Source organism: Cavia porcellus, unplaced genomic scaffold (assembly GCF_034190915.1).
Source record: "Cavia porcellus strain 051 isolate PalLab524CR breed Dunkin Hartley unplaced genomic scaffold, mCavPor4.1 scaffold_1, whole genome shotgun sequence".
NCBI classification, from domain to species: Eukaryota; Metazoa; Chordata; class Mammalia; order Rodentia; family Caviidae; genus Cavia; species Cavia porcellus.
Genome location: NW_026947484.1, coordinates 95,956,616 through 95,968,794, shown reverse-complemented (window position 1 = coordinate 95,968,794; position 12,179 = coordinate 95,956,616). Strand labels below are relative to the sequence as shown.

The following is a 12,179-nucleotide window of genomic DNA, read 5'->3' as shown; positions in this document are numbered from 1 at the left end:
AATTTAGCAGGCCTGCCCACAGACCAGACTGATTGGGCTGACCACGTTCCTACCATTTTCCACAGTTCTCCACCCAGCCAGAATCTGGGCTTCACTCTGGGCTTATCTGGCCCAACTCCAAAATAGATCCCAGCCAAAGGGCTCTTCTTCCTTCAGGAGGACCAAGTCCCTGGTACTCAACAACATCCAGCAAAGTTCTCCACGTCCACTGCTCCCCTCTGCCACCAAATCTTTCCACAGAGGCCTGAGTGCTTGCCAGTTGCCACAACAACCACGCGTCCCCAGGTTCCAACAGCTGCCCTCAAGCACTGAGTCTGGCTCCTGGCAAAGCTGCCACCAGCTACTCCCGTCTTCATTGAAGTTTTCCTTTTCACTGTCTCTGTGAGCTTCAATTCAGACTTCGGATCTTCTATGTCCAGGGGACCAATTTTCTTCTTTCTTATCTTCTTCACGATGGTATACACCCAATTCTAGATGGTGTTTCTCAAGAGGTTATTTGTTACTTGCAAGTCTGCCATCTGGAGTATCTTTTAAAGAACAAACACATATAAGAAGTGTTCATATGACACAAATCAAATGGAAAAAGCAAACTGACAAATTGAGTAAATATAAAGAACATGCTTTATTATATTAACTGCAGATTAAAAGTCTGCATATTTTATCAATAGTAAACACAAAATGTCTTATAGTTAAATCTTAAATACACCAATAAATAAATACTTTTATGTTTGAAAAATGAGATGGAAGAAATCCTGAAAACATTGGACAAATAAAGCATGTTATAAATAGAGCCTAAATGTGAATCTTGGAAATGATAGAATCGTGAAAGTGTGATGCAATGGATGCAAATAGTTTCCATATTAAACGAGGACTCATTCCTTAGTCCTGCATCTTTCTCAACAGTTTTTGTGACAAAGAGAAGGATCTGAAGAATTCTGCTCTGATCACCTCCCAGGCACAAGGGCTGTAGCTCTTCTCCTTCAGGTAGACAGCGATCCCTTGGAAGTATTTCTTCACAGCCCTTCTGGAGTCCTTATGCAACAGGGAAGGGTCTTCCAGCCAGTCTCCTCGGTCAGGCAGGCCTTCAGGTCATTCATCTGATCACGGAGGACAGCGCAGAAGGTTCTAAGGAGACTCTGGTTCCAGGCAGCATATGAGTTCTGGGATGAGAAGAGGTTGAGGGTCTGCATGGTCATCTCATGAAGGACAGAGAGAGCCTGAGCTTTCTGGACCTGCTTGCCATCAAAGTCCAACAGGGCCAAGCCAAAGTCCTGTCTGTGCTTCAGGCAAGAGAAAGTGAAGGTTCTCCTCATTTGTCCCAGAAGACTCCAGGCTGTTGTGTTCCCCTGCATATAGGTCAGAGGCAGGGTGCAAGCCAGAGAGCACGATGCCATGATAGTCAGCAAAGCCAGGGCCACCAATCCAGTCAATGGCCAGGCCATGGGATCCTACTGATGCTGCTTGGCTGTTTGAGATGGATGTGTGATCCTGAACCTTTGCCTGTGGGTTCTCTGAAGACCTGGTGTGCTCAGATGACTTAAATAGGGAACACACCAGCTTCATTTTCTGAACGTCCTTCCTTCATATTTTACTTCTGGTTTCCTGTTCCTTTTTGCTTTCTCTCCTGGAGTTTTCAGTAAAGTTTGTCACCACTTTGCTTTCATCACTACCTTCACTGCACATGCCATATGCACTTTCGTAGATAATGGTTTCTTAAATGAATTTCTGATTACAATTCAAAGGCACAGGTATGCAATATTTATGGACTGAATTTGTGTTTTTAAACATAAAATGTGAAAAGCTTTTAATTAAACATAGCATTAAAATGGCTATAGAAAAATTTTAAGCTGAAAATTGTATAGTAGCAGAATTTAGCAATCCTATATTTTGGAATCATCCTTTATTTCCAACGTCATATGAATACATAAAGCTTTTGTATTTGTATGAAGTGGTATACTACTCTGCCATGTTGAAGGATATAAACTTGAGTTATATGTGAATAACTGAGTTGAACTTCTGTCCTCATGTTAACTGAAATAAGACCCACGGAATTATGAGTTGTATTTCTTTCAAAAATGGGAAATGAAAGACACATAACAGAAAGTAAAGCGTCACTGTGCATGTTTCAGTTATGTCTGCCTTCATATATCAGCAAGTTGTGTTAGATCAGAAAATTAGGTTCAAGTCACCATCAAAATTTTGATTTACAACTCAAATGCCAGGCACTTACATGGTCCTACACAAAGACTCACTATTCCTGAAAAGCCTATGTAAGCCTAGGAAATAGCAGTTGAGCCCAGATGTAGGTGAAAGCCAGATTCCTGATGTTCTTATGGAAGACGTATCTCCTTCCAAAGAAGAACGACTTTCCATTCCATCCTCTCTTCCTGAAATCCATGATGTCACCTTGAATGGTGTGTATAGCATGAAATTAGGCATACTGTACAACTTCTTTGTAAGTACACCAGGAAGGTGATTGGTGTTTCTGATAAATTATGCATAGTATGTAACCCTTTTTATAATGAAAAGTTTAGTTCAGCTGTTCTTTTTTAGGGTTGAAATGTATAACACGTATTTCTATTATTTATTCTGGAAAATGTACTCTTGGCTTAAAACTAATTTAAAGTATAATCAGCTCTTGAGAACAATTGAGTTTGTTAAACTATGGTCCACTTAGGGACTTCTTCATTTACATTTTAGAAATTGTTTATTGTTACAGTTTGGACAAATGTAATGATTTTAGTAATGATACAGAATTGGTATCTGTATATGAAATATTTTGATTCCTTTTTCCCAATCATTTATCTTTTCTTCAACACCTCTTCCCTTTCCTATTTACAAATTTTTCCATATGATCTTTTTGTAATCATTTATTTCCTTTTCCCTTCCTTCCTTTCTGCCTTTCCCCACCTCTGTTGCTCTCTTCCTTTTGTAAAATATCTTCTGTTTCACACTATCTATCTTGTATTTCGATCATTACTTAATTTTTCAGTTTATCTAGGGGACAATGCAGCGACTATACACACAAGTCTGATCTATTTTATTAACAGTAGATTGTCAAGTTGTATCTATTTACTTAGAAATGTCTCAGTTTTTCTTGCTTTAGTAGTTTCTATTGTATTTTTTTTAAAAAACCCTGCACAACTTGTTTATTTGTTCCTCAGTTGATGAACCCTGGTTTGTTTCCAAGATTTAGCTATTACAAACTGTGGTTCTGTATACTTCAGTGTGCATATATCACTGTGATATAGGAGAAGCTCAGAAGGCAAACAGCTGACTTAAATGGAACCTGTAATCCTAGTTTTTTGAGGTGTCTCCATACTGATTTCCACAGTAGTTGTACCAGTCTACACTCTCATCAATGTAGAGACTGGTTCCCTTTTCCCATATCCCCTCCAGTACTGGTTGATTTCTTGATGAAACTCAGATTATCTGGAGTAAAATTTTATGACAGCATAATATTATTTGCAGCTGTAATATCCAGTTATGTTGAACATTTTTCTTATATTTGTTTGTGATTTGAATTTCATCATCTGACAGGTGTGTATTCCTCACAGTTGTCCATTTTTGAAGTGGGTCTTTAATTTCGGGTGGTTCTAATTTCTTTTAATTCTTTATATGTTATAGATATAAGTCCTTTGAAGAAAAACTGGTTGAAAAAGTTTTCCACTGTATGGCTTGTTGTCTTTTCATTCCATTGGTGATTTCCTTTCATAGATGAAGTCTTTTATTATAACAATATCCCAATTATTGATTTTTTGTAATATTTCCTGTGTGATCAGTGTTCTGTTCATGATATCTTTCCTATAACTATTTCTCGAAGAGGCCTTCCTATTCTCTCTTCCAGGAAGTTAGTATTTCCATTTTAATATTTAGTGCTTTGATCCATTTCAGTTCTACTTGAGTGCATGATGTTGGAGCTGGACCTAGTTCAGGTCTTTGACATCTGAAAGCCAGTTTTTCTGGCACTATTGATTAACGAGACTATCTTTATTCATTGACCATATTTGGCTCCTTTGTTAAATATAACATGTCTCAGTGTGTTTGGAGTTTTTTATACATCTTATGATGAGTACAACTGATGATCAGGGCCCTTTCTTTCGTTTTTTTCATTTTCTTTACCAACATCCCGTAGTTTTTACCATGGTAGTTTTGTAGCATAATTTCAAGTAAGGACTTGTAATTCTCCCTTCCTTGTCTTTACTGTCTAGAATTGTTTTTGCTATTCTAGGTCTCTTCTGGTTGCAAATCAATTTTCAAAATGTTTTATCTAGTTCTGTGGGGGATGCTAATGGTACTTGGAATAGGATTCCATTAAAGCTGTACAAAAAATTTGAGACTATAGTTATTTTTATAATGTTGGTTCTTCCTATTGTTGATCAAGAGCTATCTTTCCCTTTTTTTTATATTTTAATGGATATTTCCTTAGAGTTGTGTTTCTAAGGCAATTGTAGTGCCTCAGAGTGTTCATATTCCAACTAATTTATTTAGAAAAATAGGAGTTAAAGCATCCCCAAGGAGAATCCATGTTTGCAACAATGTTTTTCATATTGATTTGGATCCATCTTACGGTAGGATTCAAATACCTGAATGATGTACATATACCCCATTATCCTGTGTATCATGCAATAGCACAGATGTAGGCTTACACTTTCTTTTTCATAGAGAGCAAAAATTATTTCTTTTTGCATTGCAGTGACTGTGGATGAATAGAAAACCAAAGTGTGTGCTAATGTGTAAAGCATAATGAAAGTAGGAAAAGAATGTCCTCCTGGGGGAATTAGAGACAAATATAACTTAGTCTCTTGTGCCCAAGAAGAAGGAGAGCAAAGTTTAGGCAAAAGCATAGGCAGAGGTTTGACGCATTGAAGATAAACGTAACCAGATCCCTTGGTTGAAAGGTAAGTGATGATTCCCTGATCCGGATGTGGTAATTATGTTTGGTGCATTCTGTCATCACAGAGAGGCAAGGAAGACATATCAACCAACTCAAAATTGGATATGCAGAAGCGCAAATTTGTCAGAGCACAACATTCTCTCTGGATAATAAGCAGTATTCGTTCCATCAAGGTTTCACCTGGAAGATAATTAAAATCAGAGCATCAATATTCCTATTGTCATATCAGAGAAGAAGCAAATAAAATGATTGTTTCAAAAGACACTTACCCCCGCTTAGTTCATTTCAGTTGAACCAGTGATATTAGTAAAATGCATAAATCATTAAATTTTGAAATGTTTTTTGTAAGTCAAATATTGCTCTTATCACTCAGAAAATCAATCGTCATGGAACTTCTCGAACGCTGCTCTCATTTTTCATATATATGAAAAACCTGCCCTGTGCCAAGATTATTTACACCAGTAGAAACATCATTGAAGACAAAAGAAAGCAAGAGATCCCCCTCTTATTCCCATTTCCAGCAGGAAACGTGAAAGCACAGGTAACTCATGAACTGTGGAGCCACAGTCGACTCAGTTGTGAGAAAAAAGTAACACTCTGATTCCCTAAATTTTATCTGTTCTCTAGGCATATTTTGGCCATGAGAATCAGTGCTGCCTCTAGACTTACCTGTATTTTCTAGTAAGTATCTTCCAGCCTGTGAAATGCCAAATATTTTCTCTTCAGCTCTCTTGACTCTCATTGACTCCAAGTTCATTTGCTTAATTTAGACAGATTATCTCATATCTTGTCCAATATATGCATCCTCCTTCTTACTTAGTTTGTTTTATTCAGAGTGTATCTTCCTAATATTGAATATATTTGTTAAATACTGTGTGCCCTCTGGTTTCATGTCTTAAGATATGAACTAGGTTCTGGGGATTTAATTCAGCAGTGTAAGCAACTCACTGGCCGTGTGAGGTCTGTGTTTGATCACCAGTGCCAAAAAAATAAATAAAACTCTAAAACATGAACTAAATGTGAATGAAATTAAGGAACTGAGGCTCAGAGCTCACACATCTGGCAAGCCTCACTGAATGAATGAGTGGTAAGGAAATGGAAGTGTTGCTTGAGAAATAAGGTGAGTCCAGCAAATTACATGAGAGTGACTCTGAAGACCAACATTTTGGGCAGCTGCCTACTCAGCTGCTCAGTGCCCCTTATTTGTAGGAAGCTGTTTAACTGCTGTACTGATTATACTGATATATATTTAGCTTTGGTTTCAAATACTGGACAGTATCACAACAGAGGCAGAGAAGAGGGATTGGAAGAAAAAGTATTTGTTGTGGTGGAAGATAGTTTTGCCAAAAGAATCTTGCAATGGAACATTTGTGTGCTTTTTCTGAAAATGATAGCTTCAGGATCATCCTTGGAAGGCATGGATTCTTCTTAACTGCACAGAAATGGTGAGCAAACACATCATTGCTTTATGTATATTCATTCATATGGGATTGCAGGCTCCATTTCCATTTAAATTTCAGAATTTAACATAGAATACTTAGTGTACCAGTTCACACTGAAACATCAATGAATTGTGAAGCGCTAGTCCAATGGTTTGCTTAAAAAAATTCCTCATTCTTTTTCATGCATGGCCTTTAAAAACTGGTCAGATTCCCTTTTAGAATACCTCTCCAGAATTTATATGATACCTCTAAATGGAGGAATTATGTCACTCAATATGTATATGTTAGTTAATTCCCTGTCATCTTAGGAGGTCAATCAACATTTACTTTGTTTGTTCGTAGTGGAGATATAATGCATGGCTTTTGACCTGGCTACATCTTCAGCCGTCAATTTGTTTTTTGTTTTTTTTTTTTGTTTTTTTTTGTTTTTTTTAGAGAGTGGATCTTGCTAAATTGCTAAATTGCCTGTGCTGGACTTGGTTGCCCAATTCTTCTGCATCAGCTCTCCAGAGTACTCGGATTAGCAATACATGAAAAAAACAACCTCTTTAGAAATGAAAGATTCATTCTTCTGTTTTGTATCAGTGTTTCTCATGCTCCTGCTGGAAGTCACATGACCATGCTTTCTTCATTTCTTCTTGTGTTAAGGACAGAACTTTAATTTTATATTGTACTCCATGGCCTTCTCTCTGTCCTCACTGTATTTGTGACCGTGGGACCTGAAAAGAGTGAAATATGTCCAGCATGTAAATTGTGGAGTTAGACTTTGGGAAAGAATTCTTTTCATAAAAATCAGCACCAAAATAAATTGATTACTTTTTCCTATTAAAAATAGTATTAGTATACATAGTGCACAAATGTCAGGTAGTCTCACACCCACAAGTCACCAATATGGAATTCCATTTAAAAAGTTTGAAAGTCAGCATTATATGAAAATATAGCTAGACTAATTATTTATGGATAGAAGTGAGTTTTTTGGCTGTCTTGTGTGCCCAAGAAAATACTCACATGGGGTTCACTGTAATATTCTCTTTGCAACTGAGCAAATTAGAGTCAAGCACAAGGATGAAATAACCTACAGAATAAAAAGTTTTGTCAGCTACAACTCGAGGAGGATTAATGTGAAGCATATATAAAGAGCTAAAAAATTAGACTCTCAAAATAAAAGACAAATATCAAAAAATATAGAGTGGGACTCCTCTCAGAAGAAGAACCACAAGTACGCATTACATTTATTTAAAAGATGGTCATCATCACTGGCCACTAACAAATGCAAATTAAACCTGCTCTGAGATTCTTACTCCATATAGAATCACTGTCTTCAAGAAAGCAAATAATATGAAATGCTGGTGAGAGTGTGTTGAAAAGGGAACACTTCTACACAGTTGTGATCAATGTAAAGAAGTATACCACAGAAACCATTTCATGGTTTTCTCAAAAAATGTAAAATAGAAATTCCAGTGGAGCCAGATTACCCATGTTTACGGTAGCACAGTTCACAACAGCTCAGTCCTAGAAGTGATCTATATGTCCATCAACACTTAAGTGGAATGGATAATGAAAATGTAGGCATTAAATAAACTCAATGGAATACTGCTTTGCTATAAAGACGGATTGATTTAATTTCATTTTAGGAAAACGTGTGCACTTTTTCTTTTTTGGAGGAGGTGTTCAGGCAGGTCTCTATGTACTTCAGGCTGAATTTGAGTCCACTATAGCTCATGCTTGCATTGAATTTGAGGCAGTCTTCCTGATGTAGCCTCCCTATTTCTGAGATTACGGGCTTGCACCACTATTATGATTCAGAAAATGGATGCACCTTGAATCATAAAGTTAAGAGAAATGAATCAGAGACAAAAGCTGAAGTATTTGATGCTTTCTTCTATATGAGATAATAAACGTGTTAATCAGTAAAACAGTCAAATAAAAGAAGATGATAGAAATAGGTAGAGACCTTTTGTAAATGAAATGGGACTGACCATAAATGGAAAAGGTGGGTGTGTGGGCATGCAAAATATAGAAATAGAAGTGAGGTGTGTCATGTACATGTACCAACTATCCACAATGAATATATTAATTGTGAACCACAAACATGAACTAACAATAAAGGTGATTTTTCTAACAATATGGCCTCTATGTTGCTGAAGCTTTAAAGATGTCATTTTTGTTTGACACACAAGTAGCAAACATGAAATAAAAACCCAGTCCTTACTGAGATATTGGGTTAGTTGCCTGTGTCCAAAATGAGAAATGACCCAGAGAGTGACAATCAGCTTTTCCTCCAGGCCCAAATAAATTCAGCTCACCTGAGCCAAGGCCTGTGCAAAAGCAGCATAGCTTTTCCCAGGGCATCAATTGTTTATCAGGCTATTGAGACCTGTCCTCAACCCCTCCGAGCTGGAATTGCTTGTTTCCTATGGAATCACAGCAAGTGGGGTCATGATGGTCCTTTAGTGGAGTTTCTTGGAGTTTCCTTTCTAAAACAAGAAATGAGCTTTTTGTTTCATTTATTAAAGACAAGCATCATCATTATTATGATTAAAGATCACAGGAGACATAATAGTGATGCCATTTTGCTTTAAATACCCTATTCATGGTGCAGAGTACTTATTCGTTATTTATGCAGGTGTTTCTTGTGAGCACTAATCTTCAGGAATGGTCCTAATTATTAAATATGCATAAACAGTGAATAATGGATACAGTACAAGTAAAAGAAAAGAATCCACCATTGTTCACTCTTCAGTGAACTAAGATTTAAAAAAAATTCACAATGTTCTTTCCTATTATAAATTCCCACTTTCCAATATGCACATCACTGACATAAGTCCTCTTCAAAAGTCTCTTTATCAGTTACTGTGAACATACTCAGACCCTGTCCATGGCCTTCTGTTCATGTATTGTTTTTACACTGTTTGTTCTCAATGGAGCCTACATCATGATCAGAATTTAAGATCAGTTATAAGTGGTTGTTGTATTGCACACCTGTTCTCCAGTGCAGACAGACTTCACTTAAGGTTCATGTTTTGTTACTGTGATTAGGTCATAAAATGAACCGGTCATGAAATGGGAAATCATATATATGTGACATGTATATTACAATATTTAGAAATGGCCAAAGGAAACTTTAACTCGATGATTTTCCTTTTATTACATCATTGTTGCATCCTATCCTATATTGTAGAATAATGTAAAATCACAGTATTATGCTGCATAGCATGAGCAGAAATTTCACTACAACAGTACTGTATAAAACGGTACACAGTACAAAAATGGACACTGAGTGCCATAAACAAGATGTATAAAATGATAAAAAGTAAATGAAAAGTTTTAAATCTGAAGAGTTATTACAATGTTTGGTCATTAAGACAGGAATGTGTGTGCTGAGGAATCTGAACCGGAGGACAGCTGTGAGATAAGGTCAGCCTGGGCTGCATAGTGAGTTCAAAGGAAGCCTGAAATGCAGACTGAGACACTATCTTAGACAACATACAAATAAACAGATTACTTAGTTGCACCACCTCCATTGATAAGGTTTCTTGTGCTTGTGACTCATTGGTGTGTAGTGGAACATTTCTCAGTCTCTGCAAAGTCTAAGGTGGCTTCATTGTCACCCATGTTGGGTGAGCTGAATTAGATAGCAGCCCAGAGGATAATGTTTCCTTAAACCTTGAGTCCTATGGCAATAAGTATTTAGGACTATCTTCCAAGCTTTGATAAATGGTCACATTAAGAGCTAAAGTATCCCTTAAAGAATAAACATACAGATGGTGTTTTTCTATGTTACACTGCATGGGAAAAGAAAAATGACAAATTGAGTAATACAAACACAACATGTTTTATTAAAGTAACAGCATGCAGATGTTTAATGTAAAAAGATAATTAATCTCATAAATAAATAAATAAATCTTAAAGGAGATGAATAAATAGATGCTCTATCCTTCCCAGGTCATTTGGAAGAACATCTCCAGGACCAGATGAACACAGTGTTGCCCAGTACTCCTGAAAACTTTGGACAAATAAAGCATGTTATGGAGAGAAATTAAATGAGAGTCTTCAAATGGTAGAACTGTGAAAGTGTGATAAGGTTAATGACAACCATTTCCGTGTTAAACCCAGACTCATTCTTTAGTCTTGCATCTTTCTTGCCAGTTTTTCTGATGCAGAGAAGGATCTGACAATTTCTGCTCTGACCACCTCCCAGGCACAAGGGCTATAGCTCTTCTCCTTCAGGTAGACAGTGATCCTGTGGAAGTATTTCCGCACAGTCAGTCTGGAGTCCTCATGCATCACGAGAGGCTCTTCCAGCCCCACCTTCTGGGTCAGGCAGGCCTGCAGGTCACTCAGCTGTTGATGGAGGCCAGTGCAAAAGGTGTCCAGCAGGCTCTGGTTCCAGGCAGCAGATGAGTCCTCTGATCTGAAGAGGTTGAAGGTCTGCCTGGTCATCTCATGGAAGAGAGAGAGGACCTGAGCCTTCTGGACCTGCTTGCCATCAAAGTTCAGCTGGGCCAATCCAAAGTCCTGTCTGTGCTTCAGGCAGGAGAAAGTGGAAATTCTCTTCATTTGTTCCAGGAGAAGCAGGGCCCTTGCATTCCTCTGGCTGTGGGTCTGTGGCAGGGTGCACGCCAGAGAGCCTGATGCCATGATGGTGAGCACCAGCAGGGCCACCAGTCCAGACAATGGCCAGGCCATGGGTAATCCTGCTGATGCTGCTGGGCTGTGTGAAATGGATGTGTGATCCTGAACCTTTGCCTGTGGGTTCTCTGAAGACCTGGTGTGTTCAGATGACTTAAATAGGGAACTCACCAGCTTCATTTTCTGAATGCTCTTCCTTTATTTTCTACTTCTGTTTTCCTGTTCCTTTTTGCTTTCTGTACTGGGATTTTGAGTGAAGTTTCTCACCCACTTCGTTTTCATCATTGCCTTCACCGCACATGATGTATACAGTTAGATTGGGGGTGTTTTCCTAAATTAAGTTCTAATTAAAATCCATTGACCTGGATATAACTTATAAGATATCATCTCTGTGTGATATGTATATGTATATCAATAGTGTGCAATATATTTAAGTAGTGGATTCATACCTTTGAGATACACTTAATAAGACCATGACACCATTTTATTTAAGAACAATATTATGGTTGAATAAACAGAAATTTAGGCTGAAAGTGAAATTTAAAAGCTATCACAGCTTGATTCATGATACCTAAATCATGGTAGTACTCTATAAGTTCAGTGGATGAATGAGTAAGCCAGGGTGCTATTTTCATGCCACAGGGCACTACTGTGCTATAAAGTAAAATTAGACAGAAGAGGTTTCTGGGAAAGTGGATGAACTTGAGTCCTAATGTCACATGAAATAAATCAAACACACAAGTTGAATATTGTAATTTCCCTTACATGAGAAGAAGAGATTATAGATAATAAAACATAAAAGATGTAGGAGCTAGGAAAATAGATGTTACTTAAAGGTAAGGGGACCAAGAGGTGGGGAAGGTTAAGGAGAGGAAAGTGATGGAAAAACGAATCAAGTGCTAGGGATTTCGCTCAGTAGCACAGGCACTGCTTGGTAAGTGCAAGGTCATGAATTCCTATCTTCCATACCAAAAAAAGAAGAAGAAGAAGAATGAAAGAATTTAAGATATATGATGTACATGTGTCATCTGTCTCAAGCGTGTAAATATATACTGCAAACATTCCATAAAAGTAACATGATATCTCCTTATTTATAATTAACAACTTCAAAAATGTAACCTACTTTTACTATAATAATTTTACTATAATTTATGTCATGACTTTTCTTATAAAAATACACATGTTCTTATACTTTAGTTATTCTGGTT

The 12,179-nt window shown here is 37.3% G+C and overlaps 1 protein-coding gene and 1 pseudogene across 1 annotated transcript; both read right to left on the bottom strand.

Moving 5' to 3' along the window:
* Positions 1–629: 629 nt before the first annotated feature.
* LOC134476596 (interferon alpha-21-like) overlaps positions 630–12,179 on the bottom strand; it is a 95,328-nt pseudogene continuing 83,778 nt past the window's right edge.
* Positions 10,156–12,084, bottom strand: LOC100725261 (interferon alpha-4). Its single transcript, XM_063251938.1, has one exon. The coding sequence runs from the start codon at positions 11,149–11,151 to the stop codon at positions 10,465–10,467; it is 687 nt and encodes a 228-aa protein (XP_063108008.1). The 5' UTR covers positions 11,152–12,084; the 3' UTR covers positions 10,156–10,464.